The 13,852-nt window shown below is 43.8% G+C and overlaps 1 protein-coding gene across 8 annotated transcripts in view; it reads left to right on the top strand.

The window, feature by feature from the left end:
• The window catches only part of FLNA (filamin A), a 1,106,834-nt gene that overhangs the window by 346,918 nt on the left and 746,064 nt on the right, over positions 1 to 13,852 (top strand). For all 8 annotated transcript variants that reach the window (XM_044080337.1, XM_044080332.1, XM_044080334.1 and 5 more), the window contains one exon: positions 6,150 to 6,398. In XM_044080337.1, the coding sequence (XP_043936272.1) occupies positions 6,150 to 6,398 (249 nt within the window). The remainder of the gene's footprint in view (positions 1 to 6,149; positions 6,399 to 13,852) is intronic.

Below are 13,852 nucleotides of genomic sequence, written 5' to 3' on the forward strand. Positions count from 1 at the left end.
TTCTCAGGTTAGGTGCTTGTAAATGTGTACATTGTGCCTTGGTCATCAGAGGTACAGCACCTGGAAGGTATTAAGGTTTTGGTATGCTGCCTGCATATTCTGCAGGATCTTCCAGATATTGGAGTGCAACAGTGATTTAGGAAGGACAGTAAAAGCATCATTGCTGGGATATATGCTAATGGGTATGGAGTGGTACCAGTTTATCCTGATGAGGCTTACTGCTGTTGTACCAAATACTTTCAAAGTCAGGAAAGATCCTCAAAGAATTGCTAGATTCAGTTGCAGTTATTTTGGAAGACTGCTCTGCTAAAGCACTTCCTAAGTAAAGACAAGTAAAATCACGTTTTGAAGCTAAATTTAAAAATGTACTATGGGGGTCTCCTTCCAGTGGCAAGGAGACTTGTGGCAGACCTCTAATACCAGAACTTTGTAGACTTGGGCTTAACCTTGCCCAAGGAAGGTGAGCTCTAGCAGTTGAGACAACCTATAGGCTTCAGTCTTTTTGTCATTAAGTCTATATTCTGATTTATGCTGGAGTTTGCAAGATTCCACTAATCAAAGGTGGGTAGGAAGTGTGTACCTGGTGCAGTAACTGAAATGTAGCATCAAACTCTGCAAAAAAATAGATCCCCTCATAAATTGCAAGGATCTAGGGACTGGAATATAACTAAACTTTATCTTCAGAGAACTATTCTATAGTCGGCCCAACTTTTAAAGGGCATGTCTCCAGGGATGTCACGGCAGCTTGGCAGCACTGGGTTCAATATTTTGTTTGGTCTCTGAACAAGCAAAGTGAAGCCACTTGCAAAAGTACAAAAGATCAGCTTTACATAGAGCTTGAAATGCAATCGGGCCAGGTAGTGATTGCGTATAGTATTGTGTGCCTGGATTATGAATTCCCAGTGGCAATGGGATCCCAAGTCTCCATGCAATGACTAATGGAGATGTTCCTTCCTGAATGTTAAGTTAATGTGTCTGCCTTCACTGTAGCTATAGTTTTGACCTAGATCTACCCACAAGCAAATCCCCAAGTCCCTTTCAAGATGTAAGTAGACATTGTCTTGTCCTGCATTGGACAGTTTGGCAGGTCTGTGCATCACTAGTGTGCCATGAAGCCTGACTTCAGATTAGCAAGTTTGAAACTTCCCATTTTGCATGGCTTGTCTGCTCCATGCATGCAGTGAAGTCTAGTTTAAAAAGCAGCAATTCTGGAGGAAAATAAGGGTATGTCCAAGAGTGCAAGTGGTATCTAGAGAGCAAAGTCGAACACTCCCAGCACCAGTTTTGAGTACTTGCATTCTTTAACTCTGCCTGCAGTGTTCTCATTAGTTGCTGTGGTACCTCTCCGGTCCATGGGTGTGAAATCCTATGTAAAACTGGCTGCAACTGAATTGTGCAACTTGGCATTTAAGTTTGGTAACAAGGGAATAAGTGCTTTGTACCAATCCTCTTGCAATGTCTCCCGCCTGTGGTAGATATGCCATCTGCTCATTGAATTTACTACACCAATAGTAAACGTCTAGTTTAGGTGCTTGAATACTACCAGGAAAGCAAACTGCTGTCAGTGTGAAACAAAAAGCCAACATGCTGCAAACAAGAATCCAGTATTAACCATATTAGACTGTGGTCCCTTCAGTTTACTAGTGAGCCAGATACTGTGACATCTCAACCTATTGCCATTTAGCATACTGTAACCAACACTCTCATTCCTAATGTTTTGGTAGAAATTCTTTCCCTTTAATTGTGACTATAATAACAAGGTTAAATCTTGTATAATTGACTTTGCACAGATATAAACTAGGGCATCAGTTTGACTTTCCAGAGGTGGTGCTGTGAAAGGGCTAAACCCTCCTATTCTGTAATAGACTTGTAGAATGGGACTGGTAAAATTGCCCTAGTTTTTGGTGTGCCCTAGCAAAAGGCCTTTTGGTGTGCCCTAGCAAAAGGCCTTTTGGTGTGCCCTAGCAAAAGGCCTTTTGGTGTGCCCTAGCAAAAGGCCTTTTGGTGTGCCCTAGCAAAAGGCCTTTTGGTGTGCCCTAGCAAAAGGCCTTTTGGTGTGCCCTAGCAAAAGGCCTTTTGGTGTGCCCTAGCAAAGGCCTTTTGGTGTGCCCTAGCAAAAGGCCTTTTGGTGTGCCCTAGCAAAAGGCCTTTTGGTGTGCCCTAGCAAAAGGCCTTTTGGTGTGCCCTAGCAAAAGGCCTTTTGGTGTGCCCTAGCAAAGCGAACCCGGTATGTATGAACATTTGTTTAGCAAACAAGTCATACTGTCCTTTCAGACTAGTGGTCCTCTGACTCCCTCTTCACATTTTTAACTTCCACTGCTTAGTGTGATTGGTAACCATTTAAATGGACTGATCAGATCCTTGGAGCAAAATCCTATGCTTCAGAGAAGCAACATGCAAGACCACTGTAAAAATGGAAACTAGTGAATTTCGCAAGCAATTGCATTATAAAATGGCCAAGCTGTAATTTTGGGATCAAGTCACAAATGGGCAGACTGAAGAAAATTAATATTTTAGCAAGTAGGGTGGAACCTGGCAGTTTTTCTAGTTTGATATGTAGTACTAAATATGAGGCTAAAATGTATCTAGCGTCAAATATAGGATTGCTTCTAAGATCAATTTTAAGTGTTCTCCAATGTTGGGAGTCTCACTTTGATGGGCCTTCACTTAATGAATCCCCCTGTCCTATTGTAGTGCCAAAGTGCATTCTGAGCAGTGTAATGCCCACAGGTCTAGCTTCCCCCTCCATAAATACAAATGGTCTGGTGTGAAAGGCTTATTTCTGAAGGACCTGTTCATCTTTGCTGTTTTTGGAGATGTGGTTTGTCTGGACCAGGCATGAGTAACTAGTCCTGTGGGAATGTGGACTAAATTGGTGGGATAATGAGGTTATGCAGCATTTTCAATTGTATTGTCTTGCCTGCATAAAGAATGAGGTACTGTTAAGGAAACAGTTTGGGGGAGGAGTTGGCTACCCTGGAGTAGCAAGTACTCTTTGCCCCCCCCCCCCAAAAAAAAAAAACAAAAAAAAAAACAACTTAAGCTGATTAATTCCAGCAGCAGGGTGTGTCTAGCCCAGAAAAGGTTAGATTGTGTACATACCCCACTTTTATTGGTGGGTCTTGATGCAGAGAAGGTATTAGACAGTGGAGTAGGACTTCATGAGCAGGGCAATGGAAGAATTTCCTTGATGAAACTAAGGTTGATTCGAAGAATGGGGGATGAGAGGTGTGAATTAGTGGGTCTGGTTCTCTCCAATAACTTCTGCTTGAGTAGAAGTTCTGAGGAACCAGGCAGGGTTGTCTGCTTTCCCCCTTTGCTTCATTATGTTTAGAACCACTGGCAAAGAAAGTAAGGGACTCTGAAATTTTAAAGGATATAATTGGTATGGTAGTTGGGGGGGGAAAAGCTGGCTGTATTTCCAGATGTTATACATGACAAAACCAGAAAGGGACATTAGTGTTGTAACATTTTAGAACAGTTTCATATCTTCTCTGGATTCAAAAATCATTGAAGCTACTAAAAGTTTATGTACCTACATACAAGTTGGTCCAACTATCCATACTTATGGGGACATAAGAAAATGAAGTATTTTAGGAGTATGCATTAGAAATTACTGGTATCCGCTAAGGATATGTGGGAAGACTAAACCGAAGAGAATAAGATGCACCATTGTTTTTATTCCCTTTAGTTTTATACACAGGTGAGGCATACTTTTAACTGGAAGAGAAGTTGTTGATGGCAGAGTTGAATGATTATATCTGGGAAGGAAAGACAGCAAGGTCAAGTGGGATAAGATTCTACCAATGTAACAAGGTGGACTAGGGTTACTTAATTTGTGGGGGTATTTTAGAGCAACCCAGTTAAGGCTCTTGTACATAGCACAAGCAGAAAACTAAGTTCCCTCCAGTGTCAGAATCCTCCCTTTCCACTTGAATTGAAGAAATGAGAGATTGGGATTTTGGATGCAGACTCTTGGAGAACCAAAATCATACAGAGCATTATTCATAAAATAGCAATGTATTTCAAGAACCAAACCCAGCCAAGAGTGGAAAAGAGATTTTTGCCAATAGGGTTGACTGTGGTCAGGGATACAACTGGGCCAGAGGGGGCTGGGATTTATTGGAAAAACTGGCAAAGGAGAAAATAACTAGAAAGGGAAAAGGTAATAGAAAAGAGGTAATTTATTTGGATATGTGCATCTCCCAAATATGCAACAAATTCTAGAAGATTTGCCTGAAAGTGTTTTGGATAGGTAGTTTTATAGCCAAAGTAAGACTCCAAAGAAGCTTTCATCAGGTTGAAAGCAAATGTTGGAGGCGTGACTAGCAAGAAAGAGGTAGCTGAGAACACCTTTTGTGATGAACTGGCAGAAATTTTGGATTCCCTGCAGCCCACTCAGATGCTGGGTGATTTTTGAGTTATGCTACAGAAATTGGAATTGCCTAGAAATAGTAAAGCTTTTGAGTTTAATTATGGTGGCTGCCAAAAAGCAATTACTAAAAAATGAAATTGTCTATACCAACTCTTACTAGATGTAGGGAATATAACGGAGATAAACTGGAATTGGGATCTTTAGAAAAGGGAAGGAGCAAAATACATAGGAAAAAATGTGAATTGTGTGAACAGTATATGCAGAGCAGGAGTGAGGTTTGAGGCAGGGTTTGAATGAGTTATGTGCTGGACTGACCATGACTGGAAGCTTTGTAAGTTATGTATAATGCTTAAAACTACAGTTTCGGTGGTGTCTGTACCTTTTGCCACTAAAGTGATATTTTGTATGTTTATATAAATGGAAGATCGCCTTTGTCCATGTGGAAATTTTAATAAAGATGTTTGAAAACGAAAAGATTGTGCTCATACCCGTGTTTGGGTAGAAGTCCTAAATGGGAATATTAAAGGGCTGAGAATTTCACTGGGCCACACTAGGTGGCTGCTTATGTTCAGGCACTGATCTTTTTACCCAGTAAGATATTAATTTACCTTAAATGTTGAGTTTATGAAGGTTGAATAGGGGGTTACTATTAATCCTGCCATGCCAAAAGACTTGGCAGTATATAGGCCATTATCATGTTGCAGTAAATTGTTGGTAGCCCTGTACAGTGCATTTTACTGACAATGTTATGGAAGCTGTGCTGTTGGGCCATCCAGGAGTCCACTGATGTATGGCAAAATGTGTAGAATTGTAGGCGTCTTGGCTGGTGGGGTTTGGTTTGTGGACCTATAGTCTTTGCATCTTGGAGTGCATTTTTTTGCACTTTTTTGTGCATGTACTTTCATTAGGAAATTATGGAGTGCTTAAAGGATGCTTGGACTGGGGTAGAAGTAAGCAAAGGGTAGTGGTAAGAGGCTTGGTGGCAATGGCTCTCCTTTAGTCTTCAGTTAAGCTGACTTTTTTTTTTTTAGTAGGGCAGTAGTCTGCATGGAAATATTTAACACTTTCTCCAAATGTTTTCTGTGGTCACCTGGAAATAACTTTCATAAGCTGCTATAATAAATGTAGGTAACCTGAACAGAACTATTTTGTCCCGTATAAGGTAAAGGATAAATGGGATGTGCATTACTTGGGTTGTGCTTGCATTGTCTGCAAACACACTCTGGTGGCCACCTCCAATTTTCAGTCCAATGTCTAGCCCCACTCCCCCAAGCCACATTGCACTAGATTTGGTGACTTGTACTTCATGCCTGCAATCCTCGTAAGTGGGGTTTTAGTTGTGAGATTTCCAAGAGGATGGTTAGAATAGCTTTTCTGCACAGACAAATGGTCTTGTCTCTGTCACATTGGCCACCTGTAGAACTTTGTGCCCATTTCCTAGGTTAGGGTTGGATGTTTTGCAGTTACTGTTGGGCCAGTGCATTCCATTATGGGCTTGATGAGCAAGCTGTTGTGCATGGACACTTGCATATTTGGCCATGATGTGACATTCTACTTTGTAGTGGTGATGACTGGCAGGCCCATACAGTTGCATGTCCTAATTCCTGTGCAGGAGTAGTACTTCAGTGAGGGGGGAAATTGCTTAGGACCACAAATTTTAAAACTATAAAGTCCTGTGCCCTGCTCTGGTTACATCTGTTTTGTACTGGCATGAATTGCTGAAAGAGCTGCAATCTTGATGCTTATTCGTTGTCCTTCTGCTTTCCTTTTGTAGATAGCAAAGCCATAGTTGATGGGAATCTGAAGCTGATTCTTGGCTTGATATGGACTCTTATCTTGCACTACTCTATTTCAATGCCAATGTGGGATGAGGAAGAGGATGAAGAAGTAAAGAAACAGACTCCTAAACAACGTTTACTAGGCTGGATCCAGAACAAGCTACCTCATCTCCCTGTAACCAACTTCAGTAGGGACTGGCAGACTGGGCGTGCACTGGGAGCTCTTGTGGACAGCTGTGCTCCAGGTAAGTGGGTCTTGTAAGCAACATTTTCCAGCTGCTCACCAGGTTTTGTTGTGAAAGTCTTTTTTGGTATACTTGGTTGAGTATATTCCCATTCAGTATGATCACTTGTGCTTCCTCATGAGTACATTAAAAGTCCCACTTTTAACTAGTGTAGTGTTGCATGTTTTTCCCAGGAATGTGGCCTGTGTGCCTGTCAACGGTATCTAGTGCTTTTGCAGCCAGGTGTTTCCCACACATCTGGGAGTTCCAACTAGGCATAAGCCTTTCATGATGTGTTAGCATTGTGTATGGATTACACACAACAGGAAATAAAGTAACTAGGCATTTCAAGTCCAGAGTTTGCCTTGTGATTTTTTGATTGCAGGCACATTTGATTGCAGGCACACACATGCCATTCTAAAAACAGTTTCCATTCAGGTGTGTGACTGCAGTTTACTTCAGCTCATCTCCTTGGACAGTCTTGAGCATGTATAGGAAAGACTCTGGCATGTTTTAAATTTAATATGCAACTTTTACTGGGTGGCTTTGAAACTGTATTAAACGATGTAGGGAAGAACATTCAAATCTGTACTTGGTATGACGCACCCTAGAGAATCTTGTCTGGTTACAGTTTAATACTGTGACACTTGGGCACAATGATACTGACAGAACTAAAACTTTATTGTGGGTATTTGACATTTGAATATGGCATGTTGATCTGGTATGAACTACTGTGCATGTTAAAGTAAATGTTTCCTGCATTAGTTATAGAAGTTGGCCTACTTTACGAAGTAAAGATTAACCATTGAAAGGTTGTGACTATACCAGTACCATGTCTTATTTGTGTTGCAGTATTCATAACATGAGGGAGTTGGCCACTGATTTGGCAGTATACAAAAGCCTAGGGCTGCTGTGAGGTACATGTGATGTTGCACATAACTAGTCCAGTGTCAAAAAGTGGTCTGGTATAAAGTGGATGTTGGCATGTACCATGCCTCCCAACTTTTCTGCTGCCGGTCGGAACATCTTCAGTTTGCTTATCAGTGAAGTTCTAGATTTTGATCCAGATAAGGTGTTCATCATGTTACACTGCTGCAGTCATTACACTTGGGTTATCCTGCAGTCAGGCAGTTTCAAAGTCTTGGTCCGGCATCTGTTGTTGCCTCCTCCTCCCTGACATCAGTGCAGCAGGGGTATATAAGATGCAGCTGATGCCATTTTCTCCAGTCTTTCTTGCCGCACGGTGCCCGAAGCAAAAGCAAGTGCCGGTCGGCAGTCTCCTGAAATTTTCATTCAGAATCCCGAACCGAAGTCTTCTACAAAGCTAAAAAGTACCCCTTTGGGGAAACTTTCTTGCCTCAGACCGATGTCTGTAAAAGTTAATAACTGTATTTCTTGTGGGGAAGCAAATACCTCATAAGGATTTCCATTCTTATTGCATCCCATGCCTAGGCCCAGACCACGACATCGCTGTCAGTCTTGTGCTAGGTTTAACAAGCGCCCTATTAAACGTCTGATTTTTGCCAGACATTATTTTGGTAGAAAATTCGATTCTTTGGTGGGTACTGCTGTGAAGGATCCTAGCTTCTCCATGGGGGAGGGGGGGTGCAAACATCCTATGGGTGTAGGGGGCAGGCTCCTTTATTTCTGAAGGCCTGGGATGGCATTCTTCAAATATCTTTGCAAAGATGTCCCAAACAGTGCGACTGCATGCTGACATCTGGTCCCTCATCCCTCCACTGCATGGATGTCCTACACAAGCAAGCAACCAAGCATTTCTGCTCCTGTTCCTCAAGAAAAGAACAGTCTTCATATTGGCAAGCCTTCTCTCAAAGGTGTCTAATGCCTTTATGGCCCTGAGAACACTGGGGTCTCCTTTCCCTCTTTCTCCAGGTCCCCCACGGAAGAAGATCTGAGGGGGGGGGGGGAATCGGGTTCATCTTCCAATGAAGATGAATCATTGGTATACTCTGTCCAAACGTAATCTCCCTTGGGATAGGATAGGCTTCTCCTGAAGAATCAAATGGCACAGATCCTCCAGGGGAGAATATTGTGTTTGGGGAAGCCGTAGTTTAAAATGAGGGAATTCTTTAAATAGGATTTCTCTCGGGTGTATTTCAAAAAGGTAATGTTCTATAGAGGGCCTCCTTGTCATCTGCAGTTCCTCGTATGACTGCCTTTTTGGATGCCTTTACTGCAGCCTGTAAGTGTCATCTCCTAACCTTCTGCCTCTATAAAAGGGCAGACAGGGTTTACAAGGTACCAGAGGATTGCAAATTCCTGTTAAATGACCCTTTGCAGACACAGCAACAACTTGTCTGCTGATGCGGCCTCTAAGATGCTGCCTTGTAGCTCCATTCTTCCCTCAAAAGTAAAGTTGTGGGAGAGGTTTTCAACCATTTGTCCTTTGAGCTACAAACTACCAGACCCATATGGCCAAATTCTTTAGCTTCTCTGCCATTAAGCTAATTCAGTGCTTCCATGCTCCCCTACAAAGTCTCCTCTTCATTCTGAGCTCGTGCATCTCCAGTGCAGTGGAGGCGTCTGCCAGAGCTGCTGCTTCAGGCTCTGCCCTTGGGAGGTACTCTTGGCTGAGACTACAGCCCTTACTAGATGACAAAGGCTAAAATTACAGATGTCCCTTGGACTCAAAAGACCTTGTTTGGTTCTGCTGCAGAATGTTCAAGTCCTTGCTCTTTGCCCTCTTGTAAGATCTCGATGCATCTGTCACCAGTTCCCTGATTATATCCCTCTAAAAGTTTCCTTATTGGTAGAAAACTATCCAGACCTTCCAAGGGTAAAAGATGCTAGAAAGCAATACTCTCTGCCAAGTCCTTCTAGTCCTACTGCTCAAACAGCCCTTTTCGACGAGCCAGCCATCTCCCTGCTTTAAAACTGATCACCCAGGACTCTTGGGCCATTTCAGTTATTCAAGGATACTTCATGGTGTGGGAAATTCCACTTTTAGGGATATTCCACAACCCCCAAAAACTGTTGTAATGCTTTCCCAAAGTCATTGGCCTTTCACAGGGTACTGTTCAGGAGGTACCACCTTCACAAATGGGAACCTCCTCGAGTAAAATCCTTTTTCCTGGTTCTCAGGAAAGATGGTCCTTAGATTGTTCACATCTAAACACTTTGAAGATTCCCATCTTTCGTGTGCTGTCCTGGAACCCACTACTCCTTTTTCCTCGTACCTACATGGTGTCTCTAGATGTAAAGGATGCTTGGCTCCATATCTGTATTAATCCTCTGTTCAGGAAATTTCTACTCTTTGCTTACTCATTTTTCACTTCTCTGCCTTGCCATTTGGACCGTCTACAGCTCCAAGAGTCTTCAGTGCTTGGCTCCTGTTATTGCCCCTTAGTCTGCAAAAAGCTTTCAGATTTTCCCATACCTGGATTTTCTCCAGGCTGTCTCACAGACTTTCATTCTTGCTGCGTAATCTGTTTAGGCCCAGACCACGACATTCCTTGCTGTAGGTCTTGTGCTGTAATGCCCAAACTGTTCATCGTCTGGTGCTCTTTGTCGCTATAATTTCGTTCTTTCTCCTTATTCCGAAATGGCTTCGATAAGCCATCCTATTTCTGATCTCCCGAAAAAATGTAAGGATGAAGACTGCATAGGTCCAAAACTTCTGGCGACACGTCCGGTGGTACTCCATTGAGGTGCTTTTGCATCCCCTGATGCCTGCTTCTACAGATTCACAAGCCTCTGAGACCCATTCTGAGTCCCGTATGCTACAAGATGCTGCTTTGGCTGTGGAACCTGCAGGTTGTCTTAACCTTGGATGGGTCCAGAGCCGCTGTGCAGACACCAGCTTCTGAGGGTGTATTCTGACCTTCTGATGTTTGCATTAAACTGACATCTTTGTTTCTGACAAACTATAGAGTTTCTCTGGCCCAGAGTTTGCACTATGCCTGGAAAACCGGCCAAAGCACATGCTCAAGCTCCATTGCCTGATTATTTCTCGGGGACCTAAAGGTATTAAGGCTATTGCAGCCAAAACCCCCTACTCCTTTGGACAGGGAACAGAAGTGAACAAAATGTTGCTTCCAGATTGTACAGAAAATAATTTACAAGAGTTGGTGTTCTGCAAGCCAAGCTAGTAAACATACTTTGCAGTGTGGATGTCCTTCAAGGATGCATCTGCAGTCTTTACAAATGGGTTGTCCTGTCGTCAGGCAGCCCTTCGGTCGGCCGGATTCCAAAGTCTGGGTCTGGCTTCGGCTGGTGTCGCACTTCACCCGACATCATTGCGGCAGTTATTCAGGTATAAAGGCATCAGCCGACGCCATTTTCCTCAGTCTTTCTTGCCGCGTGGCGCCCGAAGCAGAAGCTGTTCGCAAGTGCCGGTCGGTCAGATCCAGAGATTACTACTACCGAATACTACTTCGAAGACTTCTATAAAGCTAAGTACCCCGTTGGGGACTCTTTCTTGCCTCAGCCGATGTCAGAGAAAGTTAACTGTTTATCTTGTGGGAAACAAATACCTCATAAAGATTTCCACTCCTATTGCATACATTGTTTAGGCCCAGACCACGACGTAGCGGCTTGTCTAGCCTGTGCTTCTTTTAACCGGACGCTTAGACGTCGGTCGGACTTTGCTGAACAGATTTTCGGCTCCGATTTTGCCTACATTATGCAGTCGGATCCTCCTACGCAAATTACCAAAAAACGCAAAGAAAAGGACCGACACTCGCGGTCCGTGGTTTCGGCCGAAACCGCGGTTAAGCAAACCACGAGTGTCTCTGTTTCGGCCGAAACCGAGCAAGCGGTTCTTTCAGCCGATAACATGCCTTCTACCGAGGCCTCTTCTAACCTGGTAGAAACGGCTTCTGAAATCCAACCTTCTGTTGCGGTTTCACAGGATTTATCAGACACCATTCCCCTGGATGTTTCAACCCCTGCACGTGGAGCTGCTAGGCCTCCTCCAGCTATGTCTATTAAGGCCTTTGCCAGGGCTAAAGCAGCCAAAGCATCAAAACCTGTGCCTGCCAAGCCCCCTTCTCACAGGCCCAGCACCAGCTCCCACATGCTTTCTTTGGCTGAGGATCTCATCTCTTTAATTTGTGGAGCCCAGCCTCATCCAGACAGGGCCTCTCTCCCTCCTCCAGAAAAGAGGCCTAGAGCAGAGCCCCCTGAGCCAGTATCCACAGATGATTCCTCTGACTCAGAACATACAGACCCTCCTGAGGCTTCTTATTCTCCTTAAGAAGAGACTGATGCTGAGGAGTCCATCCCTTCAGCCTCTCCTCCTGAGGAATTTTCCTTTGGGGAAACTTTGCATGCTATGAGGGAACAATTTCAGTGGCAGGGCCAAGATTTCTCAGACTCTAGAAAAAGGCTTTGGACCTTTCTACATTTGCCACAGCATAGGCCTTTATTAGCTATACCTCCAGTTCTTTCTGTTGTTGATGATGCATTTAATGATGCTTGCACTGCTCCTGATTCTTTACCTCCGGCTCCTGCTAAGCCCGATAGGTACTACAGGGTCCCGGACACTCATCACTTTTGCAGATCCAGAGACTATCTCCCAGGGTCCTAAAGCTGTAGCCGCTACTTCTAAAAACCCCCTCCCCTCTGAAAGGGAATCCAGGTCCTTAGAGAGATGGGGTAAAAAAGTTTACACCTCTGCTACTTTGTCAGCTAGAGCTTTGAACTGCCAATTTCATATGATTCAATATCAAGAGTTTATGCTTGACCAGTTGACTAAAAAGCTGTCCTCTGAGGAATCTTTAGATAAAAAGTTTGTTCAAGAAATGGTACATAACATACAGCAGGTTAGTAACCATTCTTTAGAATGTGGCTATGATGCACTGGAGGCTTCCTTTAGATCAGCCATGACTGGCACAGTTATCAGGAGGCATGCATGGTTGAAAGAACAGGCATTACCAGACCATGTCAAATCTAAGCTTTTGGATGCACCTATGGACAAGGTCAATTTATTTGGTTCCCCTGCACAGCAGGTACTAAAGATGGAAGAGCAAGCAAAATATGTGCAAACAGTGAAAGATTTCTTACAAGTTCAAACTCCAAGGTTTAGCAGGAACTGGCCCTCCAAGAATTGGTCCTTTACGGAATCCTCTAAGGCACAAAGAGGCAGGAATAGGCGCTCTAGAGGCAGAAACCAATCCAGGGGTGCCTACAGGGGTCGCCAGTGGCAGGGTAACAACCAACGAGGCACGGATACAGCCACCACCACTACAACAACTCACAGTGACTTGGCGGTGGCACCGCCTACCAGGGAACAACTAGAAGCACCCTTGGGCGGAAAGCTAACCTTATTTTCAAGAAACTGGCACTGCATTACAAGAGAAAAATGGATTTTGCAAACTATAGACCAAGGTTACAGGTTCCATTTCCATACTCTACCAGAAAAGAGAGGAATGCCAAACCTACCACCTACTCAAAGGACAGAAGCTCTAAAGCAAATATCTCAATTAAGAATGAGAGCTGTGGAAAAGGTACCATCTATGGAGCAAGGAAAGGGATTTTACTCCAGACTCTTCTGGTACCAAGAAAAGAAAACAAAAGGAGGCCTATTCTAGACCTGTCCGCTTTAAACACATTCCTCATTGTTCCAAAATTCAAAATGCTGACCCTACAGCAGCTTCTTCCCATGCTGGGCAAGGAGTCTTGGCTGGTAACTCTAGATCTCAAGGAGGCATACCTGCACGTCCTCAAGACCAATTTGCAGAAGATACCTCAGATTTCTTGCAGGATCAGAGCATTTTCAATTCTCAGCATTGCCCTTTGGCTTATCTACTGCGCCCAGAGTGTTCACGAAATGCCTGGCATCAGTAATTGCTCATTGCAGACTTCAGGGGATTCAAATCTATCCCTACCTGGACGACTGCCTCATACAAGCGGACAACAAAAACAAACTAACAGAAGACTTACAAAGAGTCATCTACCTGCTGCAAGCCCTGGGATATACAGTCAATACAAAAAAGTCAAGGCTGATTCCATCCCAAAGAATAACCTTTCTGGGTGCAGAACTGGACACATCAAAACAAATGGCATTTCTAACTGCAGAAAAGAAAGAGCAACTTCCTCTACTTCTTGGCATTAACAAAGCAGAACCATCTAACTGCAAGAAAAGTGCTGCAAGCTCTAGGCTTCATGGCATCCTGCATAATACTGGTTCCTCATGCCAGGCTGCATATGAGAAAGCTACAGTGGTACCTAAAGAATTTGTGGTCCCAGCACAAGCACAGCCTAGAAACCAAAATTCCAATGATCCCATACCTGAAACAGGAGTTCCTATGGTGGGCTCAGGCCTGCCAAGCAAACACAGGATTGCCCTCCTGCAAAAGTCAACAAAGGCAAACCATCACGACAGATGCCTCAGACCTCGGATGGGGGGCACATGCTGGGCAAGTGCATTCAAGGCCTATGGGCTCAAGACCAGCTGAATCTGCACATAAATCTAAAAGAAATGATGGCAGTAAAATTGGCAATCCAGGCATTCA

This window comes from Protopterus annectens, chromosome 8.part0 (assembly GCF_019279795.1).
Source record: "Protopterus annectens isolate FY-2018-M chromosome 8.part0, PAN1.0, whole genome shotgun sequence".
Taxonomy (NCBI): domain Eukaryota; kingdom Metazoa; phylum Chordata; order Ceratodontiformes; family Protopteridae; genus Protopterus; species Protopterus annectens.